This window comes from Sinohyriopsis cumingii, unplaced genomic scaffold (assembly GCF_028554795.1).
Source record: "Sinohyriopsis cumingii isolate HCF-2022 unplaced genomic scaffold, ASM2855479v2 utg002433l, whole genome shotgun sequence".
Taxonomy (NCBI): domain Eukaryota; kingdom Metazoa; phylum Mollusca; class Bivalvia; order Unionida; family Unionidae; genus Sinohyriopsis; species Sinohyriopsis cumingii.
In genome coordinates, this window is record NW_028316209.1 from 20,175 (window position 1) to 35,000 (window position 14,826).

The 14,826-nt window shown below is 36.0% G+C and overlaps 1 protein-coding gene across 3 annotated transcripts in view; it reads right to left on the reverse strand.

Annotated features, from left to right (window-relative positions):
• Positions 1 to 794: 794 nt before the first annotated feature.
• The window catches only part of LOC149770736 (uncharacterized), a 26,485-nt gene continuing 12,453 nt past the window's right edge, over positions 795 to 14,826 (reverse strand). For all 3 annotated transcript variants that reach the window (XM_089949176.1, XM_089949178.1, XM_089949177.1), the window contains exons 2-5: positions 14,205 to 14,406; positions 4,223 to 4,521; positions 3,764 to 3,871; positions 795 to 2,512 (exon numbers count right to left, since the gene is read on the reverse strand). In XM_089949176.1, the coding sequence (XP_089805302.1) occupies positions 2,468 to 2,512; positions 3,764 to 3,871; positions 4,223 to 4,521; positions 14,205 to 14,400 (648 nt within the window). In that variant the 5' untranslated portion in view covers positions 14,401 to 14,406 and the 3' untranslated portion in view covers positions 795 to 2,467. The remainder of the gene's footprint in view (positions 2,513 to 3,763; positions 3,872 to 4,222; positions 4,522 to 14,204; positions 14,407 to 14,826) is intronic.

Below are 14,826 nucleotides of genomic sequence, written 5' to 3' on the forward strand. Positions count from 1 at the left end.
ATGTGGTTGACATTCTCCCTTTCGAGTGGGGTTTTCCATACGGTAATATTATCGGCGCAGCCAACTGTTTCGACTCAAATAAAATATAAGGACGGATAACCACTCTTTCACAGTACAAAGAAAACGTCTTAATACAAGGCTCTTGATTTGTGGTAAGAAGCTAGAATCACTCCTAAGTTTGGCATGCACGCGTTTGACTTCATTCCTTTGCCAGACTGCTAATAATAAAATAAGCGACCAAAATAATCTGAATTTAGTAAGGGTTATTTCCAGTGAATCGATACAGCAGGTGTTTGGTCAGCGTTTCAGTACAGGCAGTCAGCGTACCGTCGACGTTATAAAAGGTCAGGGTTATAATCGGTCCCGTTAATACATTTTCGACTCTGCGTTTTATTTTGGGGTTGGGGTTTGGGAGTTTGTTTATGGGCTTTCTATAAATACAATATTTAAGTAGTAAAATTCAATGTTTGAACTAAAGATGAAGCTGATATGTCATCCTAAACCTTTAAATGGCAGTGGAAATCATATTTTGAAGACTGTTAATGTCTGCAATAAGTTAACAGAACAGCAAAACTTTTACGCATACAACGATTTGTACCGATCATGTGGAGGGAGAAGACATTGTTTAATGCAACAACAATGAGGACTGTCGAATTAATACCGCGAGTGTTCAACAAAAGCTTTTACAGACGTTTATAATTCTATTACAGACGTTTCTAATTATATTACAGACGTTTCTAATTCTTTTACATAAGTCTACAAATCTGAAGAATAAAAAATTACACAACTCAAAATTAAATTGTAGAGCGCTCTACTTTATTTGGTAAGTTCTCAAAACAAAGGACAATTTTTATTATCTTTTTTATTATTAAAAACAATGGAAAGCTCAGTACAGCACAGAACATATAAAGAAACGGCATTACGATTAGCTAATCACCTGTAAAAAGGAATACACGTGTCATGTCGATTAAAGCAACACAAATACAGCCATTGCTTAGTTAACACAATTATTCGCTTATACTCGTCCTTATTAAAACATCACGTGAATAGATAGCTAAAAACTGTATAAATGCCGACTGACCTTTGGAAACGGAAAGTTTAAATAAGAAAACTCTCCTGCAAAACTTGTCAGCTTGCAAGGCCAATCAAGACAACAAAACAAATAAATAAATCGGTAACAAGGTGAGATACCCCCAAATAGACAAAACAAAGCAGATTACTGTCCTCGTCAAGCCCACTCTTGCAGTGACAAAGAAAAGTTCGTAAGTTTTAATATATATATATATATATATATATATATATATATATATATATATATATATATATATATATATATATTAATTTTAAAGCGGAGGAAGAAAATTTTAAGTTCAATATCATATACAACTTTTTTTTAAAAGTTTATTTCCAAAATGCCGTGCTCACAGTGGGCCCCGCCAAAATGTTCCAAATTGGGCACCGCGTTTGCAAAGACCGTTACTGACCGTAAACAAGAAAATATATATTTCAATTGAAATACATAACCTAAATAATAAATGAGATAAAGTATATGGCAAAGAGGTAAACGTCTATTTATTCTAAAGGCTTATGTGTCTGTTTTAGTTTTTACACTATTCATTTTGCCCATGTGACTTCAAATCGCTGGTGCCCGACCCAAATTAGCAAGCTTATGGTGCATGAGGCGATGGTGCAGAGTGGTTCTCTGCGGTCACACGAGTAACGGATAAACTTCATTTGAGCGCAGCAGAAACTATACATTGTAAATAATTCTAACTGATAAAGTACATAGATTATTACATTATTGTAATTACAAATAGCTATGCATATTTAATCTGCTGCTACTAGAACAGTCGATTTTATTGTAGTTTCTAAAAGCTGGACAAAAAAAAAAGACAGTCCAAACATATTCACATTCAAGTTTTAAGTAACCCGTTAAATAAGAGATCGTAAGGGTTGAGGTTACTCACCCGTAACATCACTGACCACTATGGGTTGAATAGATGACCACTATGTGTCGCGACATCTGTTTATGTCCTCTTGTGTATATTCATAGTGGTTGTTTCAAAACGTCTTTCAATGTTTAGGATTTTAACTAAATTACTCATTGTAGTGGCATTTGATCAAGTGTTTTTGCCTATCTGTAACTTGAACTCGGCGTACTCCTATCAGACATTGCAATATAAAGTTTCTGCCGCTCTTTTTGAGGTCACGTGCCCCAAATACTTGGTGCAATCGCCATCAAAAACGGGTACATAAACCTTCACAAGATGCCGAACGAGGCATGCACAGAGGTCGAAATAGTTCGTTCTTTGTTGTGTACCAGGGACAAATTTCTTTTGTCTTTGTTGTGTACCATGAAAAAATCTCTCTCTCTCTCTCTCTCTCTCTCTCTCTGTAAAACGGAGATTCTCGTAGGAGGTTCATCATAAACAGGAAGGGTAATCCCGGTTCAGTTTTTATTTCATCGTCACATATTGAATAGACTGGGAGTCGTCAGTCGATGAAATGTTTCCTGCAATGTAAAAGTAATGAACGTGCTTGTGTTGTAGAACATGAAAAATACATTGTTGTAGAACATTAAAAATATACGTGCTATTTAGTCTTGGCGGAAACAGAACAGTTACTCAAACGTAAAATATCGCACAAAGGGAATTCACTGTTAGAGAACAACGCATAACAATGAATTTTGAACTCAGTGAACATAGCCTATTGCCAATAACCAAAATGCTATCTTCTGACATTCTGTGAGGAAACTTGACGCTGACAAAACATTTTATTGTTTAGTTTTGATACAAAATATTCCGCTATGAATTTCATTTACATCTGACAGCTAATGATGCCAAAAGTTAAAAAAAAGTAATAAAAAAACTGCCCCCCCTCCACTGTTGAACTCTATGATCTGTCTTGTTTGCTTGTTTGTCGCAATGTTTGGCGTAACTTTTTTATCACTACATGTTAATGGAAAAGTACACAAATAACAAGATTTGAATAATTTAAAACCAAATCTATTTTTGTTTCTTTTTATAATACACAGTAAAACTTAGTGAGAGGGAATTGCATCAAGTAGTACCTTATTGGCGTTTCATTTCTAGGAAGAAAAGTTTAATGAAAAAACAGTCTTCAGTGTAAACTTGTAATCACTGTACAGGCTGTAGTTTACAACCTTATCATACTTCCATCATTACAATAATCCTTACAACTTTTACGTAAGTTTCTTGGTAAATACACATATTACTTTCATTACAGCAGTCAAACGCCAATGCCACTGAATTACCGTTACTGTCCTTCGCTTTTGACGACTGTCCGCCAGAATAATGAATTTAACGAACTAACGCCTCTACCATGCCAGTAAACGTTTTTCTATAATAAATGCAACCACGGTTCTTGTTAATGTTGGGCACTATGGTTGAACTCTGCGTTTATAAACTTTCTGGATAAGACAGTGTCAAATCCTACCTCTGTCGACACCCCGGATATATGATGGATGTAAAAAGAGGGACTGTTTTTAAAATAACATTCTAGGAACAAAAGCTGTCGATCTCTTAAAGTGAAAAGAAAATGTAAAATGCACAAAACGTGCAATTCTGGTAACAAAAATTCCTTTCAAAATTTGTCAGGTATGGCATGCCTTGGTTTTCAGCTAGAATTATTGTTCTGTATTATCGGGGTGCTTTGATATTTGATTTTGTGTTCATGAGTGTATTTGTGAGATAAACAGAAAGACCTTTCACAGCCTAACTGTATTAATTTAAGTTTCGCTAACCTGCTTGTTTTCAGTGCAACCCAAGATGTTTTTCTGATCTGCCACGATAGCGTGTATATTGGTGATAGCTTCCGGCATTTGGCCATTCCCAATAAGAAGTACTCCACCCTGCGGAAATTCAAAGCAAGCTTGAATTGGAGACGATGACTGGATCATAGATTGGTGTCTTGCGTTAAGAGGCTTCGTGGAGACTAACTTCTCCAATTGCCATTTATGATACCCGAGGGCGCATTATTATATATGTCAAAGAAGAATGCATTACATTAACAAATTATAGAAATTTTACAGAACTAATTTAGAATTAATAAGAAAATGTATTTCCAAGTGTGTCTCGAGATACAGAATTATATGCATATTGAGTACATTCATTTTCACTCGTATAGAACTGATTTTATACATTTTGACAAGAATGATCTTTGGTTCCAAGGGGGAAAAAATCATTTTAAAATTTGTGACAACCTCTTTGAGAATCTTGAATGCTCTTTGTATTGTTCTCGTTGTTCCAATAAAGTCGATTACAATATCAAGCCTGCCTCTGCACGTCATCTTCATTTTCTCTACAAGACTCTCTTCATGTTCGTCGTCTAACCAACAAATAATATCATCACAGTTCTGCTGAACAGCCATTAGTCCCTCGATGGAGCTGTCTGCTATACAAATTCTGACATCAAGAAAAGACTTAGTAAACGTCCTTTTTACAAGCTGTACCGCCATGTTTCCACATTGATTTGCGCCCATCACCAACACGGCTATACTTGCTATAGAGAGGAAATGTTGAAATGTAAAAATACAAATTTCCATTAGAGCTAAGCAGTAAGTACTATAAATGCATGAACGAAGTGGCAAGACTATATCCAAAGTCGACAAAACGCCAGAACGCCAAACAAGGTGAAATGTGTCGAGACTGGCCAGAGCACACTTAGAAAAACAGCATAGGATTGAATCGAATAAACGGTGAGAATACTTTCGGATCTGATAACTCGAGTGTATGAAACTTAGTTATCGGCGGGTTCGGGGCCATCTATTTAGTACGTACGCAAAAATCGGGCAAACCTTGACCACACCGACACATGCGTACTACATGGTTCCCACGCTTTTCTAAAGATAAATTTCCAGGTCATTTCCAGGGTTTTTCCAGGATGAAATTACTTTTTTCAAGGTTACCGTATGACCATTACTGAATCGAACATTTTAGATTATAAAACATGCATTTTCTAAATCTAAATATCTTTCTCTTTCAAAGCTCTCCAAAAACATCGAAGTCAGCAAAGATGATCATGTACGAAACCACAAAATGTATCACATGAAACAAGTTTCATTATATTCATATAAATTGGAACGTAAAGTTATTTCAGTGTACAGAATAAAAATTCTACCTTTATTTTGCTGCATTATGTTGCTAAGTGGGAACAACATAATGAACATATATTATGTTTTGTTTCCCTTCAAACCTTTAATTCTAAAGAATTCTATAACAACACACACACACAGATATATATATATATATATATATATATATATATATATATATATATATATATATATATATATGCATCTCATAAAAAAATAACATTTCATATTGCAGTATATATAAAAAACAATAAACCCAAAAATAATTAGAATCTTGTCTTCTAACGAAATGAGTTTAACCCTGAATTTATCTGTGCCAATAAAATCCCAAACAAGATGTTTCAAACAACCTAATCTCCTTAAGACGATCTGGTATAAAAAAATCCATCATATAAAAAACATTTTAAAACGGTTGACTGAAATTTTGACAAAAGACCATCAAAAGTATATACTGTTGTACAAACAAGGTCAGGATTTTCTGTAAAATCAACATGTCTTCTTGTAATTCGTAAAACCAGTCCCCAAACCTGTATTGATACGGAGGCTCGTATCGTTTTTTATTACATAATACATGGGACGACAATTTCTCATTTCAGCTCAGACAATTTGGACTACATAGTTAGCTTAAAACGAATAGCAGTCTGTTTTCTAATCCGAGTTTCCTCCGAATATTCCCACTCCATTTTTCATATTTGGACATTTAAGTTGGCGTGTGGGGTCATTGCAACTGCACATCTCAAATAACGACATCGAAGTCCAATAGTCACGTGATATAAACAACTAACTCCTTTATAATATTGTTGTACAGAAATTCAATTGTATTAAATGAAAGTCAGATACATTTTGTAAAATCAGCAATCTGGCCAGTCTGATTTATCAAGCAGAGACCACGTGCCATCGTGATAGTCACGTGATACAACTCCAGAAGTTGTTCTCGAATATATAAATATGGAGAATATTGTGTTCTTTCGTTTTTGTATTTTTATTACAACCAATATACGAATTTCATTTAATTTTTTTTAATAAATGTTTTTCTCTACAACATTTGAAAATGTGGGTTGTTAGATTTGTGTACTCGTGCAACTAGTAATGCAAATTGCGAGTACCAGGTCACATTTCATCAACGACGTAGTTTTATCCTGTCTTTCTGCTGATTAAAGACATAACGATTTTAATGCTAAAAATTTCTAAGAAAATAAGTAATTTTCATATCGATTTCATGCATATATCATTCTGTCTAACAACGTTTAAAGTTTGCTAAGCGATCCGGTAAGCGGCTACGCTTTGCCACCACTATGTTGGCCTCTTGTGATGCTAGACTGGTTTTCATACCTTCAATGTAAGGAAAGATACGGATATCAAGCTTTGAAAATAGAAGTCTACTAGACGAACCTAATCCACTGGGCGTTTGGATTGACTCAGCATATATGTTTTTTGCAAGCAACCAAATGATCCATACTGCACCCTCCGAATATTCTGGTTAGAACTTGATAAATTTAACCTACGATCAGTTTAGTTACGACTCAATTACCTGATTGTTTCGGGCGTCAAGTGGTAACAGAAAATTAAAGGTTTTTTCCCCCCAACTTTCATCAATATTTGCGAAATTCAAAGACTTTTCACGGTCAGGAAAAAAATTTATAATTTCTCCCGACTTTTTCCCGATTTCCCGGTAGCGTAGGAACCCTGGAACTTTTTAACACACACCCCACCTGCTTGACCCCTCCCTCCAATTCTATAGAACGGCCTATATTTAATCCACGCAGAAACCATAAAGGATTAATAATATTAACGTGTTTAATAAAACAGATAGTCCACCGACGCTAAATGTCTGGCTGCATCAAATAAATAAGCTGCGTAACTTCAAACAGTTTGTCTAGTGTCCACTAAAATTCAAACGCGGACTGAACCCAGTCGAACAGGTTACAAATTTGTATCGAGGTTTCACCCACCCACCCCCGCTTATTATGCATTTACGTTACCCCCCTCCACCTCCATGCGTACGTACTAAATGGACGGCCCCTTAATATGCTGCCACTAGCGCCTGAAACACGTGATACCGGGTCTGAGGTCTGGCCCCATAGACAAGACACAGTTTGAGTACAAAGGTGGAATCCAGATCTTTTTTTGTCAGCTTTGATGCATTGGATTTTGTGACGTTTGACTTCCCGAAACATTATAATTGCGTGTACTGCTTGATAGCATGTTTTGTCTTAAAAAAAAACAAAAAAAAAAACACCCCACCTGTTTGTGGGTATATGGTGCATAAATTATGTAATAAGTAATTTGCTTATGTATAAAAAAATATCAACACACATGGTGTACTGTACGTCAAAGTTTTCCTTTTGGAGGCCTTATTGTCTGCGGTACTAAGGAACAGTTTAATGTCCTCAAATTAATATATGTCTTCGGGCCAAGAAAGGGGGTCATCTCAAAAGGATAAAGAGGTAAATAAAATAACCGGTCATTTCAAAAGTATAAAGAGGTAAATAAAATAACCGCTTGATGATTTATAAATATTATACTATAAATGTCAGCGTATTGATTATATTTAATGAATAACTGAAAAAATATAAAGGAAAATAAATAAAATCCATAAATCGATTAAACAATCACCTAAAGACATTAATAAATAAAAATGAATAAGGTCATAAAGGCTTTTCTCGCTATTCCCGTTATCTCCACAGACAATAAGAACGCAGCGGAAATGAAGGATGACACAACAAATACATTCAGTGGCGTACAAATGGGGGGGGGAGACCGTTGTCCGCCCCGGGAGACAGCCAGAAAAAGGGGGAAGGGGTGCCATCGGAAGAGTTGAAAAACCAGTACAAGTTTTCGAAATATATGAAAAATACACCAAAGTAAACGTTATTTCCACTTTGCTTATAACAGCACTGTACTGTTTAAAAATCCACTTGCAGGGGGGTGCCAAAGGAAGGATCCGCCCGGCTGTCAAGTACTTAAAGTACGCCTCTGAATACATTTATAAATTAGTCGGACGTAAAGTTATTATTTACATTCTGATGTATAAAGGAAACGAACATTTAAAAAACTTTGCAGTTGAGACATTTTCCCCCATATTTCCATTTTGTTCATTTCTTCATTCACTGATGCATTTGATGTTTTGTAAAATTCAAAAATATTTCCCTACAAAGCGAAAATTTAAAAAGAACTTACAGTAATGCGAATTAAATCCCATACTGTCCCAAAAAATGTTATCACCAGTCCTAATGAATAAAGTTCTAATTAAATTCCAGTGATGTTCGAAATAAGATCCAGCACTGAAACTTTTGCGACCATTAGACATCACGTAGCCCAGCTATACTACATCCACTCCAGAAGCAACAGCGCCACCATATTCACAAGACAGATCCCTGATTCCAACAACTTCGCTCCTATTAGACGGTGCAGCAGCCATCTACACATCGCCAGTAACAATCTACCCACCACTGACAACCTTGCCGACGATTCCAACAGGTTCAATTGGTACCTTGTCCACACCAAGTTCTGTACCTGTGATTCAGCCTCCATTTGACCAAGCTTCAATTGACCTAACGCCACCAACGCCCAGTCTAGCACCAGTGACTCAGCGCCCAATTTATCTGACCACACCAACGTTTGAAAGTTCCAGCCAGTACAGCTACCGTCTGAGACAATTTCGCCAGTGCTTGTATCTCCAAAAAGTACTCTTTACACGGCAAACCCACTGAACATTACACACTTTTCCAACTTTAACTCCGCCAAAACATGTTTCTAAGAGTGCAAATATTTTTGGAAACAACCGATTCTCGCAAACAGGTATTGTCTTCTGCTATAAAGTTAGATGATTTTAATGGTGATCAGTCTCAGAATCCTGTTAAATGGTCAGTTCATTTTGTACAATGTGCTAAGTTTTATGAATTATCAGAAGCTAAAGTTTTGAATGTTTTTCCTTTTCATCTTCAGGGGCATGCGAAAATCTGGTACGATACCTTACTAGATACTGTTACAAGCAATTTGCACATTCTAGTCACAGCCTTTATATCTAGATTTCACAATGACGATGCATTTTAGATCTATCAATTTTGCAAACTCAGCAAGGTTCTTCTAAAACAGTCATGGACTTAGATTGTCGCCTTTTGCAAATCGCAACTAAGAAAACTATCCCAGATCAAGTTTTATTAGCAGTGGCATTGAATGGATTGAAAGCTTCTGTAAAAAGGATCGTACTGAACGAAAATCCAACAAACATGGCAGATTTACGCCAAGCAGCAGTTTTAGCAAAAATAAGTCCATTGCCACTAATGATAACACTGACCTGTCTGCCCCTAACACAATTTTAGATGAAGTAAAACAACTCAAACATGAAGTTAAGGTTGCAAAATCAAAAGAAAACAAAGACAACAATTCGTGCTCTCAAAACACATGCACACATTAATGCCACAAAACAATTTCGCCCTCATAATTCAAACTACCAATAGCGCAGTATGTATTACAGACAAAATACAAACTTTCAAGCACAGCCACCAGCATTTCCAGAAATTATTCAGGTAATAACTACTCATATCAATCACCTCGTGGTATGCGCTACCAGCCACAACCACAAAGTCGTCCCTCCACGCCTTGTTTTGGGTGTGGCGGACAATGTACGTAACGTTCAGTCTGCCATACAGTGTCACTTCTGTCACAAGATAGGTCACTTTACGCGTGTGTGCTTGACAACCCGAAACCAATAGGAATATGCATCTCACGAAAGGACACAAACCTGTCGTAGGTATGATCAACAGCCACAAATTACCTTAGTCACACCTATTCACAAAAACAATGTTCCGATTTTTGTTAGAGACAAATCAACACATGCATTAGCAGGCACAGGCGCGACCATTTCGGCTATTAATTTAAATTTACTTCATCGTGCAGGGTTAAATTCACGTCAGTTTAAAAAATCAAATATTTCCCAAATTGTAGGAGCCGGTGGTGAACATTATAGTGTTTCAGGTCTGATTCAACTTATTTTGAAAATAGAAGGCATATGCTTCTCTCATTCATTTTATGTTGTACATGCTTTACATCATTCCGTGATCATGGGTATCGATTTTTTAAATACTAAATACAAAGCTGTCGTTAATTTAGATACACAAACTCTCTCCTTTGCTAGACGATATGGTAACCATAAATTTAATTCAAAATCAGTCTGGTCTCACACGCGCCACGAAATTTACGATCATTCAGCCTAACTCAATAAGCACAATCGCAGTACGTATCAGTAAAATCCCAGAAGGAATATCTGTTTAACTGAACCGTCTTATAGCAAGCCAAACTCTATAATTCTTCCAGCTAGAACAATTCTGACAGTTTCCAAAAAGAACTTTTTACAAATTGTTAACCCTACTCCAATGGCTATGCATGTACGTGCCAATGCTGTATTATCATATGTGGGCGTGCTATACCCACAAACAATATTTACCATTAATTAGGACACTGTTGACAGGAATGACACACCCAACCTCATGAATACATAATCTAGTTAACCATAATAACCAATTAATTTTGATTTACACTCTCCAGATTTGACAGAAAACCAAAAACAGGAACATTTTTGAATCAACATAGGGATGATTCTGCTGTTAATTTGGACGAATTGGGTAGTACTACCGAATTCATACACCGAATAGAAACAGGTGATTCCATGCCGGTTCGTTGTCAACCTTATCGTGCGGCACCGCATATCACTAAGGAATTGGTAGACAGGTAGAGGAATTATTAGAACATCAACTAATTGAAGTCAGTTCATCTAGTTATGCATCCCCAGTTGTATTGGTCAAAAAGAAAAATGGTGACTATCGTTTTGCTATTGACTATAGGAAACTTAATCAGGTGACACAACCGATGATATTCCCTCTTCCACGATTAAAGGATGTCGTTGATGCAGTTGGACAAACTCAACCATGTATTTTCAGTACTTTAGATTTAAATTCAACATTCTGGCAAATTAAAATGGACCCACTGACCAAACATAATAGTTCTTTTATAACAGCACGTGGTCTTTACCAATGGAATGCAATGCTGAATGAACTCAGTAAAGTACCCGCCACTGTTTGTTTTCTTTTAGGTCATGTTCTTAGAGCTATACATTGGTCAGCATGTCTTGAATACATTTGATGACATCATTTTTTCCAACTCATTTAAAGACCACCTCAAACATCTTGAACTCATTTTTGATCGTTTACGTCAAATAAAGTTGACACTCAAGCCTTCAAAATGTGTATCTTCAGCATCTGAAGATGTTTACCTTGGTCATAAATTCTCAACAAAAGGAATCAAGGTAGATGAATCTAAACTAAATACAGTTGCACAATTCCCTGTTCCTAAAACACAAAAAGATGTTAGTAGTTTTCTATGTTTGTGCAATTATTACCAGAAATATGTTCACGGTTATTCTACCATAGCAACACCATTAAATAAATTGTTGGAGAAAAAAAAAACAGTTCATTCCTTTGGACAGATAAGTGTCAAAAAGCATTTGAAACTCTTAAGATAGCTCTGACCTCAGCGCCTATTTTGGCTTATCCTGATTTTAACAAACCATTTAGGCTCACATGTGATACTAGCGGCACCACTCTAGGGTATATTTTGTCTCAAACAGGGATAGATGACAAAGAACATGTTATTGCTTATGGTGGAAGAGCTTTAGCAGACGCCGAAAAGCACTGGTCAGTTACTGAACAAGAATTGGAGAAATCTCCAGATTACATAGACACACATACTCAATCAGAACCAGCTTTTCAGTCTATACAAAAAGAATGAACAGAAATTACATTATACTAATGAAGATTTCCCAATCATCTCTGCAGTACACACTAATGATAGCACACTTAGTGATTCGTCTTCAGAACTACCAGATATTGCCCAATATCAGCGCGAGTGCCCTGATTTCAAGTATATGTAAGTTTACTTAGAGCAAGGAATATTACCAGAAAATACTCGTCGCGCAAAAGCTATTCCGTATGAAGCAAGTGAACTTATTAATGTCTTATATAATTTTTTCCAGCCTCAAGCAAAACACAAAACTTCCTCAGATCAACTCATAAAACAAGTTGTTCTACCAACAAATTTGAGACAGGATGTTCTTCTGTCTTATCACGATTTAAAAGCAGGTGGTTGTCGTGTAGGTGTCCAAAGAACATATCAAGCTACCAAACAAAAATTCTGTCCTAATAAATCACAATAATATAATCCAAGATATCCCTACTTAAGTTCACAATAATTCCAAATTAATGTTTCTGTCCAAGAATATTATTGATGAGTACTTTGTATTTCTAGTGAATAAATAATTTTAATTAATAAATTCCAGTCCAAACGAAATACTGAACACAACAATAAGATTGTTTTCTGTTTTAGATGTCATTGCAGGAATAATTGTTCCAGAAAACAAGGTTATAAAACCCTCTGTTTGACTTCTGTCACAATTAGAATTTTCTAAAAACAACTATTACTTAATGGCAGCTTCAATTCTAGAAGATTATGTTACTAAAATTGCAATACAGAATGTGGTAAACATTAGGCAGGCCAATTATTTTTATGGGGGAATTCCAAGAACCGTGACTCAGACCCTAATAAATATGTTTACTTATATTGATAATGATCATAACATTTAACCCACACTCATAGGGAAATATTATCTAAAACAGGTATCCATAGAATATAATAATTAAAAATATATCAAACAATACAAATTAAATATACATAACACATTAATTTTTCGTCCATATGTTTCTCACTTGCTTGAGTTTTCTTGAAACAATTTCTTCATAGAGTCCTAATTTCTGGAAAATCTCACGCATATTTTTCTACTTTGCCTGCCACAAGCATCATAATAAAAAAAAAAAACAGAAACGAGAGGAAAACCGAGGTAGAAGGAAAGAAAATGAAAAAGACTAAAAAATGCATTTTATTAATCTATTTTCTATATTAAACCTTATTGCGGAGATTCAGACCTAGTGGTCTAGTGGATAGAGCGTCCGCCTCTGATGCGGAAGGTCGTGGGTTCGATCCCTGGCCGAGTCATACCAAAGACTTACAAAAATGGTACTAACAGCTGCCTCGTTTGGCGCTCAGCATTAAGAGGTTAGTGTTAGGACTGGTCGGCCTGGTGTCAGGATAATGTGACTGGGTGGGACACGATGCTACATGTCTGCGGCATGGTGCCCCAGTGCTAGAATTCACTATAAACTGCCACACTGCTGACATCGTAGCGATATGATTGAAAAGTTTCAAAGCTAGGTTAAAAATCCAAATTACTCACACACATTGCGGAGCCTCGGGGACGGTCGAAAGGGATCTTAATATCCTGAAAAAACTTACGAAATCAGGTTTCAATTTTCAGAAAATCGAAGGGACGTTTTGTTCATATTTGAAATTGTTTGAGACGAACCACCTTTTTGATCTGCTGACATCATTAGGGCCCCTTTCGACCGTTCCTTAATTTCCACGACTATTAAGGACGATGCGGATAACAAGGCATCTTGCATTCACCGGAGCATTCTGGAAAGGTTTTGATAACTGGGGTCAAACATTTTCGTCATGCAATGACAAACGTCTGCACACAGCTAACCGTGTATTGTCACTCTAAAACAGCAAATGGGTAAGCTGGACTCATTGTAAAGTCGAATTTCCTCAAAAGAGAATTGTTATATATTTTTTTTCATAAATAAGCATTACTGAGAGCGAAGGTCAGATCTTGAAAAAGAAATAATATCACAGTATTTTATACAAAACGTAGGCATGATGAATGAGTCAAGACTCAACAGTCGCAACAATATTTGAAAATTAGACGTGAAAAACACTTGTCACAACAAAGTCTTTGATAATGAATATCTGCATGTTAAAAATGAATATGGTCGTCGAAAACCGGAAGTGCATTAGTTTCCTTATTGAAAACCTAAAGTGTATTAGTTTCCTTACATTTGTAATGAACTCGAAACTTTAATAATTTAATATGGGTCGAAAATATTGTTGCCAATTAGGCATTTTGAACCTAAGTTTATTATTTCCAGAGGGAAAAGTCAATCCTGAAATGCATTACCTGACATAAATGCATTAACCTTACATTTTAGCTTTTCCAGCTGTTCTAGATGTTCCTTTGCCGCCACAAGAGCCTCAGAGGTTGAAGTCACGACCTTATCAGATTCTTCATGTGCTTCTATGGAGATAACCCGGATCCCAGGCCAAATGTGGTCATCCTGTTGACACTCTTTTCTATGACAACCACTGCAAAACGGATCCTGAAGCTGAGTTGCGGTCATCCTTTACTAGAGTATTAAACAATATAATGAAGATATTTACTAGTAAGTATAACATGATTAAATTGCTTGTTTCCTGTTCTTTACAAACTTGTCTACCGGTAATGGATGTGCAGATAAATGTATTATGGTTGTATAAATGAAAGAGGAAACGATTGCCTTCTATTAACGCTACAAGACTTAAAGTTCTGCTAAACCACGATGAATGGTCGCTTGAACGTTAGCTGAATTTATATTTCTCTTCCTAAGTTCTCTCTATGATTCTGAATGGCTATTACTGCGCCTAGTTTTAAAGGTATATAACTATCTTAGACTCCAGCTACGAATAATAATAATAATAATAATAATAATAATAATAACAACAACAACAACAATAGAAAAGATCAAAACTAAGAACAACTACGAGAATACAATCTCCAAATGAATGTA